The following is an 18136-nucleotide window of genomic DNA, read 5'->3' on the forward strand; positions in this document are numbered from 1 at the left end:
AAGCCTGGGCCAGAGTATTTCTTATGTTTTCTGCAAGAAAAGCAAAGCAGGATAGGGTAAACAGCTCAGTGTAATTGGCAAGTGTGAATAATTCTGGTGGGCTTTGAGGCATAGAGACTGTCCCTAGATGTCTGATCACTGACCCTGGGTTGATTTAGGGCAGGTAAAATACTGGCTTGGTGTGTGAAAGTCTGATACAAGAGATGGTTGAGGTGAGGGTCCTGGCTTGATTAATTTGTATAAAAAGCATGCTCCTTTGCTATCTCTAAGGTTTGGCTAGCCCTGGGAGGGACAAGTAAGATGCCTATGCTGGAGTATCGGAGAGATAGATAAATAGATAGATAGATAGATAGATAGATAGATAGATAGATAGATAGATGTAGGTAGGTAGATAGATATAGATATATAGAAATCACAATATCTCAGAAGGAAAATATGGTCTCATAGTCACTATGTTTGTATTTGAATAAACTAATAGTTTTTTAGTCATCATTTTCCATTCCAAATTCTAAAAAAGAGGACATTTAATTATCCCTGAACAATCCAAGCTGGTTTTGGCTAATGGAGCAGATAACGTTGTAAAAAAAAATAGTACTCCTAAGAACCACCACTGTGGATCAGGCTGTGGGAAAACATTTAAAATAGAGAAGTCATCACTACTGGGCTTCATAGAAGGACACTGTCTTACTCAGTTCAGGATGTTATAACAAAGTACCATAAATCAGTTGGCAGATAGACAACAGAAATTTATTTCTCACTCTTCCAGAGGCCAGAATTCTAAAATTGGGGTGCCAGCATGCAAGATTCTGGTAAGGATTCTCTTTTAAATTACAGACTACTGACTTCTTGCATCTTCACATAGCAGAAAGAGATCAAATAGACCTCCAAGGATTTTTTTTAAATGACACTAATCCCATTAATTAGAACTCCTTATGACATAATTATCTCCCCAATTTTTTTTCTTTTCTTTTTTTTTTCTTTTTATGAGAGAGAGAGAGAGAGAGAGAGAGAGAGAGAGAGAGAGAGAGAGAGAGAGGGAGGGAGGGAGGGAGGGAGGGAGAGGGAGAGGGAGAGATGGTCTCACTAAATTGCTCGGGGCCTTGCTGACTTGCTGATGCTGGCTTTGAACTTGCAATCCTCCTGCCTCAGCCTCCCAAATCACTGGGATTACAGGCATGCACCACCACAACCTGGCCCTCAATATATGAATTTTTGAATTTTTGAGGGACACAATATTCATTCAATGACATCCTATGTATAAAATACTGAAAAGAGTTGTCAAATTCTTGACAGATATGTAATTATAGAATTTGTTGCATCCCAGGGACAGGCACTGACTGTAAGAGCCTTATCCAACAAGGCCTACTTAGCAAAGATCTCTAATGAAACATCTGTTTGAATCATTCTTTCAGTGATTCCCTCCTGTTAGAAAGGTAAATTCACAAAAGCGGAAACCTAGAAGCTTGGTTGGCACTGAGAGATTGGTGTTGCTAACCAGATTCCGTGTAAATGTGGCAAACAGATTCTCTACCCTAGTAATTTGGAACAACTAAACAGGTGCCACCTAGAGAACTAAATTTTCCCAATGTAATTATGTTAATTAACATTTCCTAGAGATTCATTGCAAGGTCCATTTGGGCCTGCCCCCAGTCCTACACTTCTAATTCAAAAGTTGTGTTCATCTAAACAATGAACATCACTAAAAAGTGAGTTTAGATAGGGATACCTACAGCTGAGTTGATCTGGCCCAAGGGAAGTACCAAAGTGGAGGACAGACTGGGAGTCTGCCCACCTGCAGCTTGTTTCAATCAGAGCCAGATGAGCTGTGGGTGGAAATCCTTCCAACTGCTACAGACTTCAGCCAAAGCTTTAAATTCAGAGTGAACTGGATATGGGCTAGGGCCATGTAAAATGGAGATTGAGTTGCCTGATGTGCCCTTGGTGAAAATCTTCTCCTATCTGTATGCCTTGAGCTTGCTACAGGCTTCGCAAGTGAGCAAGGTAAAGGCTCGAGTCTCTACTGCTTTGACAGAATTGACCAGCTTCCTGCCCACACTCCTCTACCTTGTCAGACCCCTTCCACCTCTCAGCCTCAGCCATGGATCTTGGCTACCCCAGCATTATACCCACACAGCCTTCCTTCATTCCCTAAGTTTACTTTGTTCAGATCCACCCACTTAGCTCTGATACCAGTGTCCCTAGAATCCATTCACGTCTCTTAACCATTTGTGCATCAGTTTGTAGAATAGCAAAATACTTTGAGGGTTTGGGGGTAGTCCTCATTCACTGAGTGCCTCACATTCTGTTAAATGGAAAGGATAAGCTGATACACAGGACTTATTTTTGACTAAATGATCCTTGAGGTTCCTATTTCAAGTCCTAGAAAATCACTTCTTTCTCTGAACTCTCACAGGAATATGGAGTGCCTGGATTAGCAATGATAGGTCTCTGCTGTTCCTACTTCCCTCTCTCCAGACTGGGAAGGCATTGAGAGCTGGGATTGTGTCAGATTAATCTTTGTGGGTCCAGCCCCGAGAATAAATGCAAGCAGAAGAGAAGCCAATGTTTGTGTATTGATTGCTTATCCATTGCCTTCTCTGGAGGGTAAGGTGGGAAGGGAAGAGGAAGCCATCTAATTGTGTATTTGCGCTGTGTACTTTGGTCTGTGTGCATCTGTGTTGTGGGAGGCCCACAGAAAGGTTAGCATGAATAAAGGGTTCATATGATAACAGTGGCTCTGAGGAGATGAGCTGAGGGTCACCTGATAGGATTATGACTCCTGTTTCCAGGAGGATGTGTCTAAAGAAATGGCACTTCTGCAACTTCACCTATGAGCACCTGGGCACACAGACATGGAAGCAGTTATTCCTCCACCAAACAAAACAGGATCATCGGATGGCATGTGCACAGCCGGAAGACTTTATCTACAAAGAAGCAGCTGGGAACCTTGATATGCCTTGGAGAAGCATGATAAACTTGTTTTCAGAGGTCTACTCTATTTTTCCCCATATGCACTTTTGTGTTCTCATTAGTGAAAGGGAAAAGGGATTAAAATTTAATGTGCCTGGGTTGCTGTGATAGCCACATCACCAGTGCTCCTGCTTCCTGTGTCTGTACAGAATGAAGAAACCAGAGTGATTGTTTCACAACATAAAATAGGACTCTACTACTCTCTTTTTCCAAAGGTTTCTACCAGTCCTAGAAAAAAATATTTTTTCTGGGGGGGGGGGGAATTAATGGATAAACTCCTAAATAGCAAAGGCTCTACTGTTCATTTTATCCCTAATACCTCTTTTAATACTTGTAACAGTTCTCTGAAGAGTTTTTTAAAGAGCATTATAGTTGTACATGGTAGTTGGGTTCATTCTGACAAAACCATATATACAAGGAATTTTATTTTAATCCCCATTCTCCCATCTCTTCTCTTTCTTCCTCCCTCCCCTTATTCTCCTTCCTCTACTCATCTTCCTTTTGTTCATTTATTTGTTTGGTTGGTTTTTGGTACTGGGGATTAAACTCAGGGGCATTCAATCACTGAGTCACATACCCAGCCCTATTTTGTATTTTATTTAGAGACAGGGTCTCACCGAGTTGCTTAGCACCTCACAGTTGCTGAGGCTGGCTTTGAACTCACAATCCTCCTCTCTCAGCCTCCCAAGCCACTGGGATTACAGGCATGTGCTACCATATCCAGCTCATTTATTTTTGACTGGTACTTTCTATATATTCATAAATGTGAAATTCCCTTTGGTACATTTATATATGCATATAACATGATTTTTCAAATTTATTATATATTTTCATAGAGAGATTCTAATATCCATTAATCTATGGATTAATTCTAATACCCATTAATCTATGGAAACAGATTAAAGAGAAAAAGTAAGTTTTCCAATATCTCCTAATCACCAATCACCAATCTGTAACAGAACCCAGGTTTGACTGACTCTAAAGCCCAGTTTCTGTCTTCCATAATTGCTACCCAGAAAAGCTTAAAATTATCTTTATTTGGTTTGAATGATCCCTCTACTATCTGGTGGCCAAGTAGTGTCTATGTTTCCTTCCAGGAATCTTGGGACCAGTGGCTTATGTCTCAGGAAGTAGATTCACACTAGATGAACAAGGGAAGTCAATCATTTGTATTGTGTCTTCAATGTGCAAACTTTATACCTGGGATGTGCAAGAGGTGAGTCAGGCAAAAATAATATATACCTGTGACATGTGAAATAGTGCTGAGAGGAAAATGATACTTGGAGTTGATAACAAAGTTTCAAGACAGCTTTTCTTTTTTAAAGTTTATTTTTATTGGTGCATTATAATTATACATAATAGTGGGATTCATTATGCCATATTTGGACATGCACATGACATAATTTGGTCAATCACATTCCCCAGTACTTTCCCTTTCCCTCCCCTCCTTCCTCCCCTGATCTACTTTCTCTATTCTACTGATCACCCTTCTATTATTACTTTAATTAGTGCATTATAATTATATATAAAAGCGGAATTCATTATGGTGTAATTATATATGGATATATATATACACTGATTTGGTAGATTTCATTCCCAGAACTTCCTCATGCCCCACCTCTCACCTTTTCCCCTCCCTAATCCCCTTCTTCTGCTTCACTGGACTCCCTTCTATTTTTATGAGATTTCCCTCTCCCCCACCCCCATCTTTTTTTTTTTTAATTCTTTCCCTCCTTCTCTTCCCTCTTTCTTCGGGGGGAAATTCTATCTTTGAGTTTGAACCTGGCTGATTTCACTTAGCATAAAGTTCTTCAGTTCTATCCATTTACCAGCAAATGACATAATTTCATTCTTGTTTATGGCTGAATAAAACTCCATATGTTATATGTATGTGTGTAATATATATATGTATATAAACATCATTTTATTTGTTTAAGGTGTGGATATACTTCATTATTTCAAAGACAAATGGGTTGGACCCAACAGCTTGCTCTTAACTATTAAGCACACTTACTTTTTTAGAGTATTATAGTTATATATAATAGTGGAGTTCATTTTGACACATTCATAATGTATCATAATTCATAATGACACATTCATAAATTTTTCTCCTCTTCCCTCCCCTCCTTCCTCCCCCTGACTCCCCTTCTCTACTCTATTGTTCTTCCTTCTATTTATTTATTTACTTATTTTGTAATTGGTACATTATAATTATTGTTCTAATTTAGATATGAGATGTCCTCCAAAAGCTCCTGTTAACGCAGGAATATTCAGAGGTAAAATGATTATGAGACTGTCACCTAATCAGTTCATCCTAGTTTGAATAGACTGACTAGATGGTAACTATAGGTAAGTGGAATGGCCTATATTAGGTAGGTGGATCACTAGGGGCATGCCCTGGAAAGGTGCATCTTCCCTGTGGTCCCTTCCCCCTCCCTCTCTCTGCTTCCTCACTTTACAGAGAGTTGTTTAGTTTTTCTCCACTGGGCCCTTCCCCCATGATGTGCTGCCTCACTTTGGGCCCAGAGCCATGAGTTGGCTGCCTGTGGACTGAGACCTCTAAAATCATGAGTTCCACATAAACTTTTCTTTTTCTAAGTTGTTGTCAGGTATTTTGGTCACAATGATGAAAAAGCTAACTAGCCGGATGTGGTTGCCCATGCCTATAATCTCAGAGGCTTGGGGGCTGAGGCAGGAGGATCACAAGTTCAAAGCCAGCTTCAGCAATTTAGCAAGGCCCTAAGCAACTTAGCGAGTCCCTGTCACTAAATAAAAAAAAAAATTTTTAAAGCCTGGAATGTGGCTCAGTGGTTAAGCAACCCTGTGATCAATCCCCCGACACACACACAAAAAAAAAAAAAAAAAAGAAAGAAAAGGAATGCTAACTAAAACAGAATGCATTGTGATATATTCATACATGTGCATAGCATAATTTGGTCAATTTCATATGCCAGTTTCTCCCCTTTTCCTCCTCTCCTCCCTCATCCTTTCTCCACTGTTTCTACTTTACTGCTCTCCCCTGTTTTCATGAAATATCCTTTCTTATTTCTTTTTTTCCTCTTTAGCTTCCACATATGAGAGAAAAAGCTCCACCCTTGATTTTGAGCCTGGCTTATTCACATAATATTATGTTCTCCAGTTCCATTCATTTACCAGCAAATGACATAATTTCATTCTTTATGGTTGAGTAGAACTCCATTTGTGTGTGTGTTTGTGTGTTTGTATGTGTATGTTTATCCATTAATTGTGTGTGTGTATGTGTGTATCCATTCATATGCTGATGGACACCTGGGTTGGTTCCACAATTTGGCTATTATGCCTTGTGCTGCTATAAACACTGATGTGCATATATCACTATAGTATGCTGATTTTTAGTTCTTTTGGATAAATGCCAAGGAGTGAGATAGCTGAGTCATATGGTTGTTCCATTCCTCGTCTCCATTCAGCTTTCCAAAGTGATTGCACCAACAATGCATAAAAGTATCTTTTTCCAGCCAAGTACAGTGGTGCACACCTGTATTCCCAGCAGCTCAGAAGGCTGAGGTAGGAGGATCACAAGTTCAAAGCCAGCCTCAGCAAAAGCAAGGAACTAAGCAACTCAGTGAGACCCTATCTCAAAATAAAATACAATATAGGGCTAGGGATGTGGTTCAGTGTTTTAATGCCCCTAAGTTCAATCCTTATTACTCACCCCCCAAAAAAGTATCTTTTTCCATGGATGAGAGGGTAATATGGTATGATATCCATCACCACATTGATTGCCAGGGTTGATTTGACTGATCTGGCTGGCTAAGCAGGTGTTCCCTTCCATTCCCCAACTCTTGTTTTTATCACATCTTTTAAGAATCAGTTGGCTGTAAATGCATAGAATTATTTCTGGGTTCTCTATTCTGTTCTGTTCTATTCTGTTCCCTTGGTATATGTATCTGTTTTTATGTCAATACTTGGGTTTTTTATTGTTTGGTTTGGGTTGGGTTGGGTTTTATTTGGTTTGATTTTGTTATTGTTGTTTTGGTACTATGGCTCTGTAGTATGTCTTGAAATCAGGTATTGTGTGATCTCCAGCAATTCTCTTTTCACACAAGATTGCTTTGACTATTGTGGGTCTTTTATTCTTCCAGATGAATTTTAGTATTGTATTTTCGGGTTCTGTAAAGAATGTCATTGGTATTTTGATGGGATTGCACTGAATCTGTAGATTGCTTTGGGTAGTATAGGCACTTTAGCAATAGTAATTCTTCCAAACCATGAACATGGAAGTTTTTCCATCTTTTAATGTCTTCATCTTCAATTTGTTTCTTCCATGTTTTAAAATCTTTCGTGCCTGGCTATTGTGAGTGGGATTGCTTTCATGATTTCTTTCTCAGCAAATTGGTATATATTGGTATATGGACAAGCTACTGATTTCTATGTTGATTTTCGTATCCTCCTACTTTATTGAATTTATCAGTTGTAATGGTCTTTTGGTGGAGTCTTCAGGTGTGTATTTGTATAGAATCATATCATCCACAATCAGGGATAATTTGACTTCCTCCTTTCCTATTTATATGTCTTTTATTCTTTCTCTTGCCTAATTGCTCTAAAATTTCTAGTACTATGTTAAATAAGAATACTAAGAGTGGACACCCTTGTCTTATTCCTTAAATAAACAAGTTTTACCCCATTCAGTATAATGTTGGCTATAGGCTTGAAATATATAGTGCTTAATATGTTGAAGTATGATTCTTCTCTACCTAATATGTTCAAGGATTTTTATCATGAAAGGATATCAAATTTTATTGAAATGCTTTTTTTCTGCATCTATTTAAGTGATCATATGATTTTCATCCTTGATTCTGTTTGTGATGTGTATTAATTTTCATATGTTGAACCATTCTTGATTCATATTAGTTTTCATGAAACCAATTTGACCATGGTCTACGATATTTTTGATGTCCTGTTGAGTTTGATTTGCTAGTATTTTGCTGAATATTTTTTCATCTATGTTCATCAAGGATATGTTCTCACAGTTTGAGAAGCATTGTGTTAAATGTTTGGTAAGCCAGGCTCAGTGATGCTCATCTATATTCCCAGTGACTCAGGAAGCTAAGGCAGGAGGATCACAAGTTCAAAGCCAGCTTCAGCAACTTAGTGAAGGCCTAAGTAACTTATATAGCCCTTACTATGTTGAAGTATGCAAGACCCTGTCTCAAATTTTAAAAAATAAAATAAAAAAGGCTGGGGATATGGCTGTGTGTTTAAGCACACCTGTGTTCAATAGCTGGAAGAAAGAAAGAGAGAGAGAGAGAGAGAGAGAGAGAGAGAGAGAGAGAGAGAGAGAGAGGAAGTTAGTTAGTTAGTTAGTTAGTTGAGTAAGAGGCTAGAGTTGTAGTTCAGTGATAGAGCATTTGCCTAGAATGCACAGGGTCCTCGGTTCAATCCTCAACCCAAAAAATAAAAAAATAAAAAGTTTAGTAAAATTCAATAGTGAAGCCTTCTGGTCTGGATTTTTCTTTGCTGGAAAACTATACTACTGATTCAATTTCATTTATTGTCATTGGTCTATTCAAGTTTTTTATAGCTTCTTACTTCAATTTTGGTAAGCCATATAGGTCCATAAATTTGTTTATTTCCTTTAGATTTTTCCAATGTTTAGCAGCTTTTCAAAATAATTCCTAATAATCTTTTAAAAGTCCAAATGTCTATATTATCAGTTATAATATCTCCTTTTTACCTCTAATTTTATTTACTTGGGTCTTCTTATATGATCTCTAGTTTAAGATTTGACAAATTTATCTTTTCAAAGAACCAACTCTCTTTCATTGATCCTTTGTATTGTTTTTAGGACTCTATTTCATTTATTTCTACTCCCATCTTTATTATTTCTTTCCTTCTAATTTTGATTATGTTTTATTCTTGCTTTTCTAAGATCTTGAGATGCATAATTATGTTTACATTTTTATTTTAAATCTTCCTCTTTTTTAATTTAAGCACTCAGTGCCATAAACTTTCCTCTTAGTACTGCTTTTGCTGTAAGACGTAGGTTTCTGTATATTGTTTCCATTTTCATTTTTTTCAAGGAATTTTTTTAACTTCCCTTCTGACTTCCTCAATGACCTGCTATTTGCTCAAAAGTGTGTTGTTCAGCCTCCATGTATTTGTGTAATTTCTAAAGTTTTCCTTGCTGTTGATCTCTAGTTTTATTCCATTATAATCAGAAAAGATCCAAGATATGATTTCAAATTTTTTAATTTAAGATTTGTGGCTGACTACAAAATTTCCATGTGCTGACAAAAAGAATATGCATTCCACAGCTGTTGTATGGAATGTTTTCTAAATGTTAAGTCTATTTGATCTGTATTTAGTTTAATTCGGATGTTTCTTTGTTGATTTGGTGGCCGGAGGTAGGATCTGAATGATCTATCCATTGATGAGAGTGGGGCATTGAAATCCCCCACTATTATTGTATTGAAGCCTATCTCTTCCTTTTGATTTATTAGTATTTGTCTTATAAAACTGGCTGCTTCATTATTAGGCATATAGAGATTAATAATCATCATATCTTCTTAATTAACCCAGTAATCATTATATAGTGACCTTCGTGGTCCCTTCTTTTTGTTTTTGTTTTAAAGTCTTATCAGATACAAATATAGCTATTCCTGCTTATTATCACATTCCATTTTCTTGGAATATCATTTTCCATCCTTTCAATTTCAGCCTGTGTGTGTCCTTATTGAGAGGTGAGTTACATGTATGCAACGTATCATTTGGTATTGTTTTTAGTGCATTCAACCAGACTATAACTTTTAACTGGAAAATTAAGACAGTTTACATTCAGGATTATTATTGAAAGGTATGGACCATGCCTGTCATTTTGTTGATTTTCTTCTGGTTCCTGAATATTCTGTTTCTTCTTTCTTTATTCACCTTTGTGGTTTGATTTATGTTCTGATAATATTTGATTCTTTTCTGTTTACTATTTGTTTATCTACCCTTCTAATGGTATTTATATTTTCACTTGCTGTCATGATGCTAGTTATCTTTCTTCCACTTCTGGGTATAGGACTTCCTTAAGCATTTTTTGTAAAGTTGGTCTAGTGGTTAATTTTCTTTAGTTTTGCTTATCTTGTAAGGTCTACTTCTGCTTCAATTCTGAAGGATAGCCTTGCTGAGCATGGTAATTTTGATTGGCAGTTATTTTCTTTCAGGACTTGAAATACATCACTCCATGCCCTCCTCCTGGAATACTTCATTCCCTGCCTCCTCCTCAGTTTCTACTGATAAATCTGCTCTTAGTCTAATGAGGTTTCCCTTAAAAGTGAAGTGGCACTTTTCTCTTGAAAATTTTAAAATTCTTTCTTTGTCCTGTAATTTTAACAGTTTGACTATAATATGTCATGGTGAGGAGCATGTCTACTTGAAGTTGTATAGACATCCCATGCCTCAGTGTCCATGTATTTCCCAAGATTAGGGAAGTTTTCTGATATTGTTTAATTGAAGAGGTTTTCTGTGCCCTTAACTTTTTTTCTTCCTCTTTGAGGAGAAAATGCTGATATAGACATTTGATCTTTTAATGGTTTCCCAATGATCTTGGATGCTCTCTTCATTCTTATTTCTGATTTATTTCTTTTTAAAAAATACTTATTGTTTTTAGTTGTAGTTGGACACAATCTCTTTTATTTTTACATGGTGCTGAGGATCGAATCCAGGGCCTCACACATACTAGGCGAGCGCTCTACCACTGAGCCACAGTCCCAGCCCCTCTGCTTTATTTATGAATGTAATATTTCAACTGTCTTCAAATTACAATGTCAGATCTTCAACTTCTAATCTATAGTTGAAGCTTTCAACTGAATTTTTTCTCCATTTCCAATATTTCTAATTAACTGGTTTTTTAAACCCAAAAAAATCAATAGCGCTCTCTCTCTCTCTCTCTCTCTCTCTCTCTCTCTCTCTCTCTCTCTCTCCACCCCCGCTCCTGATTTTCTTAATCATATCCTGCATTATCTCCCTAATTTTGTTTCACTTGTTGTCTGTTTTCTGTTGGAACTTATTCAGCTTTCTTAAAATTAATCTTTTGAATTCTTTATCAGGAATCTAGCCACTCAACTATCTTTGGAATAGTTACTAAATAGTTACTAAAGAGTAACAATCTTTAAGAGGTGTCATATTACCTTGCTTTTTCATATTTCTTGTGCTCCTACGTTGAGATTTGCACATCTGGTAAAATGTATACTTCTATCATTTTTATGGGATGGCTTTCTTATTATGCAGCTTTCTCCTCAAGATGAATATTCCAGAATCTGTTTATTATGCTGAATTTATCTCCAGCTGGGTACTATAATGTAATTTCCTTGTAGCTTCTTGGGCTATGATAGGTTAATTTGGGTACAGTGGTACTGTATCAGAGTCAGACACTGTCTCTGTGGGTCATGCACGAGTGGGAACACAGTAGCAGTTCAGGAAGATATTGTGTAGGTAGCAGAGTGTGTGGGGTGAAAGCTGTGTGATTACTCTGACAATGGAGTGACAGCCCCTATCAGGTGGAGGGAGTTTTCTCAGGCACTGATCATAATTCTGTTACTTGAATGGGTCTCTGGTATTTCATTAGTGAGAAGGGGCCTGAAGCACTTGTTATCTAATGAGATACTGGTGTGAGGCCAGGTGCTTCATGGGCAGAGGCAGGAAAGGAATCCCTGTACCCCTCTGTGCAGTCACACCCAGGCTTCCCAGCACCATATGTCAGACCAGGTATGGGGGCAACAGATACAGCATACCTGCACAGGTAAAGTCGGGGCAACTGAGCAGGTTACCTGCATAAGTGCAGTGAAAGCAAATGTTTTGTGATTCCTCTGTACTGCTACTATAAGCAGAACCTACCAAGAGCAAAACCTTAGACAACCCCCACAGCTGTGCACACCTAAGGATACGGCAACAGCCAGGGGCATTTCTCCCCCCTGATTCAGTTGTAGTATCCACCAGGGATCAAGCAGTAGTGGATCATGGCTGGAGATGGGTAACATTCCTCTCAGCTGGGGTGCTTGAAGGATAAAAGGAGAGCAGAACACACTGGGCTTGGTGGCACACGCCTGTAATCCCAGCAGCTCAGAAGGCTGAGGCAGGAGGATCAAGAATTCAAAGCCAGCCTCAGCAAAAAGCAAGGCCCTAAGCACTCAGTGAGACCCTGTCTCTAAATAAAATACAAAATAGGGCTGGGGAATGTGGTTCAGTGGCCAAGTGCTCCTGAATTCAATCCTCAGTACCAGAGAGAGAGAGAGAGAGAGAGAGAGAGAGAGAGAGAGAGCAAGCGAGCAAGAGCAATACAAGGCAACATAGAGCAAAGACTCTTTTCAGACCTTCTTTGGTGTGCATCTTGGAGCATGACTACATTTGGAGCTGCAGTAATGTTGTTTAAAACTGCCCCAACACCCCTCTGTGGGTAGGGGAGCAATAGACTCTCAGAGCTGTTTATCCACCTTGTTATTTGGTAGGCACCCTTCATGGTTCTGGGAGAAGGGTGGCAGGAACTATGCAGGTAACTTCCTTTAGTCCTGGCAAACATGTGAAACCAAAGAGGCCAAGTTCCTGGCCTCAGAGGGCACACTCCCCATCCCCCAATTCTTATAGAGGGCACCCCCTGTTCCCCTCCACATCATAGCACCCATTCCCCATTGAGTAGTGATCTCAGCAATTGGTGTCAGCCACTCCACCAAGCCAAGTCTAGTTCATGAGGAAGTCACCCCCTGAGACAATGCAGTGGAATGTCTGTGGGATCCTAGAAATGAGAATATTGCAGCAGTTTCTGACTCCTAAAGCAGTCCAAATTCAGACACTAGGTCCCTCCTCAAGATGGCTTCTATCTGCGGCACCCTTGGTTCACTGGGAGATAAAATGAATTCCTTTTCCAAAGCCAGACTACTGTAAAGATCTCAGTACTATTGTATATTCAGGCTGTAAGACTGCCAGGGCCATGAAACTTTGCCAGTATCTGAACTGATAGAGTTTGCTGGAACTTTTTTACCTTCATTCCTTCAAAGGGGAGATTAACCCTCCTCCAGACCAGAATGTCAGATGATGAGATATTTTCTCTTACTATACTGCCATCTCAGGTCTCTGGACTTAACAAGGTTTCCATCTTTCTACGTTGAATTCCAGTGTTCCCCTGTCGTCTCAGTCTTCACATATACACCTGTTGCTTTAGTTCTTCCTTGTGAAAAAGCAAATGAATTCTGGGTACCTCTATTCAGCCATCCCCCCACCACCTGCTGTTGTCTCAGGAATTTGCTTTTCAATATGTATTTCTATTGTATAAACTTGTATAAGTTCTTATTTTCTACCAGTAACACAAAGTGATTTCATGAAATAATCTTTTGGTGTTATGTATCTTCATTACCTTTTTACTGCCTCTTTGTCAATGATTGGCATTTGTTATGTTGGCTTTTGCAGAAAATTATCTCTAACTCTGATTTCCTCAAAGGCATATAAAGGTCTTGTGAGAATTAACAAGGTAGTGCAAGGAACACTGGATTGGGAGTTGGAAGACTCCAAAGTGGGTCCCCAGTTTTTGTATTTTCTTGGATTTTTCTATTTGTATTTCTCTCTCCCTTTCTGGAAAAAAATATGTGTAATGACTCTTAAATCCCAGGGTCTTTTGAAGTATGATAAGTGCCCTCTTACAAATATGAGTATTTACAGAAAAATTTTAAAACTTATAGAAGGGTATCTCTTAGGTGACTTTTTCTAGATGATGCCACTCATCATATCCCTGAGAACATTTAAGCAGCCCAATGATCAGACAGCAAAGAATCCTGACATCCTGCCAACAGCAAACACCAACTTGTAATTATGCATGTTTGTTTTTGTGCTGACGGGGATTGAACCCAGGGCCATGTGCATGCAAGGCAAGCACTGTACCAACTGAGCTATATCTCTAGCCCAACCAACTTACAATCATATGATTGTGTCATCTTGGCAGCAGATTCTCCAGCCCCAGTCAATCCTTTAGCCAATGACTTCTACAACCTCATGAGAGACTCTAAGCCAGAATGACTCAGTTAATCAATTCTTCGATTTTTAATTCACAGAAACTGAGATAATGAGTATTTATTGCTTTAATTCTCAATGTTATTTGTTATGTAACAATTTATAACTGGTATAGTCTTTAGAACCTAGACGCAGAGTGCTGCTATAACAAAAACCTAAAATGTAGAATAAGCTTTGGAACCAGGCAGTGGGCATAAGTTGAGAAGACTCAGAAGAGATGGTTGAGTTTTAAATGATTATCAAAAATCTCATAGCCTTCATGAGAGCTTCAAGGAAAATATAAGAAATATTATAAGACAATGGAGAAAATGGGTCCTTGTCATAGTGGCATAAGTTTAGCATTAGTGTCACCCATGTAAAGTGAAAAATTAGAAAATGTATCCAACAAATTGAATAATGTTGCTAAAGACATTTCCTGGCAGAATTCTCAATGCTGACCATTTTTGCTGCTCATAGTAAAATGCAAGAGAAAATAAAGCGGTTAAAGTAATGACTTCCAAATAAAGGTGAGTTAGGAATTGCTGGTTTTGAAAATCCACAGCCTCTTCGGATAGAAAATGATGCTAAATCAAGTAATAGGTTCCAAGTGAAGATCAAATCAGGAAATCATACTACAAAGATAAAACCAAAGGAATGGTTGCAAATTTCTTTGATATATTTCAGAAATAAGCAAGGAAGTGCCTTGGAGAACTGTTAAGTCAATGAGACTTATAAGAACCTTAAGGCATTATCCTCAGTAGCCACAGCAGAATACCAAGATATAAAAGGATGCATCTCAAAGACATGTGAGTATAGTTGTATAGTAGCAAAAACTCCAATAAGGCTCTTAAAAACCCACAAAGTTTTTCAAAGAATGACACTGGAAAAAGAAAAAACAATGACATTGGCAGAAACATTGCCAAATTGAGTTTAAAGGGGAAATACATTACAAATATATTTTACAAAGGAAAAGCAGGCTTTAGTTCCCAAAACTTTTATAGGCAGGAAGTAGGCTCCAAAAACTACTCAGCTATAAAATTGGCCCACTGTACATGGTGGACAGAGGACAGAACAAAGAGCCACGATGAATCTTTCTTAAGAGCTTGACTCCTAATCAGCAAACTATCAGCATATTCTCTGTTGAATTTTAAAAGTTCTGTTTACCAGTGATTTATTGGTGCTTCCCATTCTATTTTTCCATTTTCCACTTTTTTAAATGGCAGTGACTGTCATCCTATGTGTACCCTACCCTTGTATTGTGGGGTCATGGAGGATAAATAACTTGTATATTTAGTTCAAAGATTTCACATCAAAATCAACTAAATCTTTACCTGTACCTAATGTATACCTGTATCTGATTAAACAACGAGATCTGAGATTTTTCAATGATGCTGTAATTGTATGAGACATTGGGATGTATTGGAAGGTGGTGAGTGTATTTTCATGTGGGAGGAAAATGAAATATTAGGGTCCACAGGGTGGACTATGGCAGCCAATCTCTAAGATGGCCCCAACATCTTTGCCCCATAGTATTCATGATCTTGTGTTTACTGCCACATTGAATAGGGCTGACCTACGTAACCAATAAGATGTTGTAGAAATAATGGTGTGTAACTTCTGAAGCTGTACCATGAAAGACACTTCTACTAGGGTCACTGGCTCTTAGAATAGCCACAATATGATGAGGATAGATAGTCAAGCAGACTTATAAAGATTGTGTGGTGAGGTACAGAGGACTCCTGCCAGTATTCAGCACCAAATTGCTGACCATGTGAGTTAGATATTTGAAAATGAAACTCGACTGCAACCTCATGAGAGATCCAGAACTAGAACTACCTTCTCAAGCTGCATCTGAATTCCCAACCCAACAGAAATGGATATTTAAAAAGCATGTTGATTTAAGTCACTAAATATTGGCATGGTTTGTTACATGGCAATAGATTACTAGCACCAGAAAGGTAAATTGTTATAGTGTAATCAAGTAAAGATTACATTTGAGAAGGATGAAACGGTTATTAAATAAATCAAGGACAGTTTGGAGGGGGGCTTAGAAATTGGTTACCTTGAATTATAACAAAGTGGTTATAATTTACTAAATTCACATACATATTTGTTTTTATATGATATACCTCACAATTTTAAAAAGACTAAAGTCTGCAGAAGTAACAATTTCTTCTGTTTTGTTTGCAGTATAAAATGTTGATGATAGAATAATTATTTTCATAATGATTGATACATTTTGAACTCCTAGAATTCCCAAGACAGAATTCTGTTTCATATGTTATAAATGTAATAACAGCCCCCAAAGAAGCCACCATAGGAGGTAACTTGCTGGATGTTGCATGTTGGTTAAGAGGCAGAACTGATTAGAGCACAGAGTCTGATCATTCTTTATGTTCTTCACATTCTGAGTTACTGCCTCTGAGCACAATGCATAGTTCATGTTTTCATATTCACTCTCACCATCAAATAATTGAGATGTTTAGGATCTTGATGTCCTTTTCCCAAAAGCAAGAAATGGGTCTAGGTTGGGATAGGGTTCCAAATAAGCATTAGCAGAATGAAAACACAATGGGTATGAAGAGTTCCTGGAACACCAAATGTTGCTCTTGCTCTCTAGGGCACTATGATCTGGTCAAGCCCAGTACAGCAGTTCAATATCACCAATTTGGAGACCCTCCCTCAGATGCATCTCGCCATCACTGCAGATATGGAGAAAACTATCAAAGTGTGGAACTGTCGTGACAGGAATCCTCTGGCTACCTGCGCCATGGCTCAAATCTGTTTTTCCTTGAATGCTTTTCTCACAAAGGATGGGTCATTCCTGATGGTGAGCCCCACACCTTAAGCGGGTGCACAAAATGAAATTCTTGCTGCTGCTTTGAAGACATTGAGGTCCTATTACTGTCATATCTCAATCTGTCTTCTACCCTAGGAGTTGATCACAAAATACCAATGATTTTTGACCATAAAAACCTCCATTCCATTTTGACTTTTGACCTACCTCACGTATATTTCCCCAGCCATAATTCTATGGGGAAAATAAAGTCCCTGAATTATGTTGTATCTATGTCTCTTCTTTCAGTGTACATTGTTGTCCATGAACTTGGGCAGGGACAGTGGAGGGTAAGATGTGAATTTTGGCAAACATTGAGAAGAAAGCAGTGCCAAAGTGCCTACAAATAACTGTCCTTGGCAAGAGTGTTTGGGGGCTTAGGAAATTCTATTCCATAGTATTATCCCAACAATTTTGGGAGGCAAGCTGATCAGAAGTTTGGATCTCCAATAAGTGACTGAAGAAATGGCAGTATATATTGAGTACTTTAGGATATCACATCTTTTTCTGTTGACACGGTGGTGATGCTTTGGTTGCAGGTGGGTGATTCTGATGGTAACATCCACACATTTACAATACCTGAGTTAAGGGATATTTCTGAAGTCCATGCATTTCAACATAGCATTGATATTCTACACTGCTCTCCTGACAAGAAATGAGTCTTTGCATGTGGGATACATCAACATATTTTTTCAAAGGTAGGTGCTGTTCTGTGAACTTCAAGTTTAGGATAGGAGGGTCAAGAATTAGGAAGATCAAGTTGGGAAGTATCTGAGGAACTGCAGGGTCAGCAAGGAATTGGCATAGTGCTCCCTCCTCTCTAAGGTGAATCCGTTCATAAGCAGAATCTGCTCAAATAGCCAGAAAACAATATTTCTTTAAGCAATAGTATCCAGTTGCAGTGACAAATGTTTATTAATGGAAATATGTTCATGAAACCTAAAGGAAAGTGAAAGGGAGATCCAAAAAAAAAAAAAAGGAGGGGCTGGGATTGTGGCTCAGCAGTAGAGTGCTTGCCTAGCAGGGCAGGACCCGGGTTCGATCCTCAGCACCACATAAAAATAAAGGCATTGTGTTGTGTCCATCTACACCTAAAAATAATAATTTTTTAAAAAAGTATCTTTAGTGAGCTTGTTCACTTTTGCTTTCCAAATTTTTATCTACCTTGGTTAGAAAGTAGAGAAGTCCAAGAAGAAATCTGTGTCTCTTAGAGTTACCCTAAGGAAGTCTTTGGCCTCTGAGCAGGCCATCTGTAGCATGGCACCTTGACTAGTTTTCCAAGAAGGGAAAATTGATATAACCATCTCATTTTGACCAGGAATCCAATGT

The 18136-nt window shown here is 38.3% G+C and overlaps 1 protein-coding gene across 1 annotated transcript; it reads left to right on the forward strand.

The window, feature by feature from the left end:
- The first annotated feature begins 1911 nt into the window (after nucleotides 1–1911).
- Fbxw12 (F-box and WD repeat domain containing 12) lies at nucleotides 1912–17466 on the forward strand. The gene is made up of 5 exons (XM_026384018.1): nucleotides 1912–2033; nucleotides 2778–2965; nucleotides 4083–4186; nucleotides 16592–16801; nucleotides 17347–17466. Exons 1-5 carry the CDS (start codon nucleotides 1912–1914, stop codon nucleotides 17464–17466), a joined length of 744 nt encoding a protein of 247 aa, XP_026239803.1.
- The last annotated feature ends 670 nt before the right edge of the window (nucleotides 17467–18136 follow it).

Source organism: Urocitellus parryii, chromosome 2, assembly GCF_045843805.1.
Source record: "Urocitellus parryii isolate mUroPar1 chromosome 2, mUroPar1.hap1, whole genome shotgun sequence".
NCBI lineage: Eukaryota > Metazoa > Chordata > Mammalia > Rodentia > Sciuridae > Urocitellus > Urocitellus parryii.

What these genes read in the sequence shown, in the direction of transcription:
- Fbxw12 (XM_026384018.1), top strand. Translation starts at nt 1,912, where the DNA reads ATGGAGATTGAGTTGCCTGATGTGCCCTTGGTGAAAATCTTCTCCTAT. An exon ending in ATACCTGGGATGTGCAAGAG is followed by an intron (nt 4,187 to 16,591) that starts GTGAGTCAGGCA and finishes CTTGCTCTCTAG; the next exon opens with GGCACTATGATCTGGTCAAG. An exon ending in AGGATGGGTCATTCCTGATG is followed by an intron (nt 16,802 to 17,346) that starts GTGAGCCCCACA and finishes CTTTGGTTGCAG; the next exon opens with GTGGGTGATTCTGATGGTAA.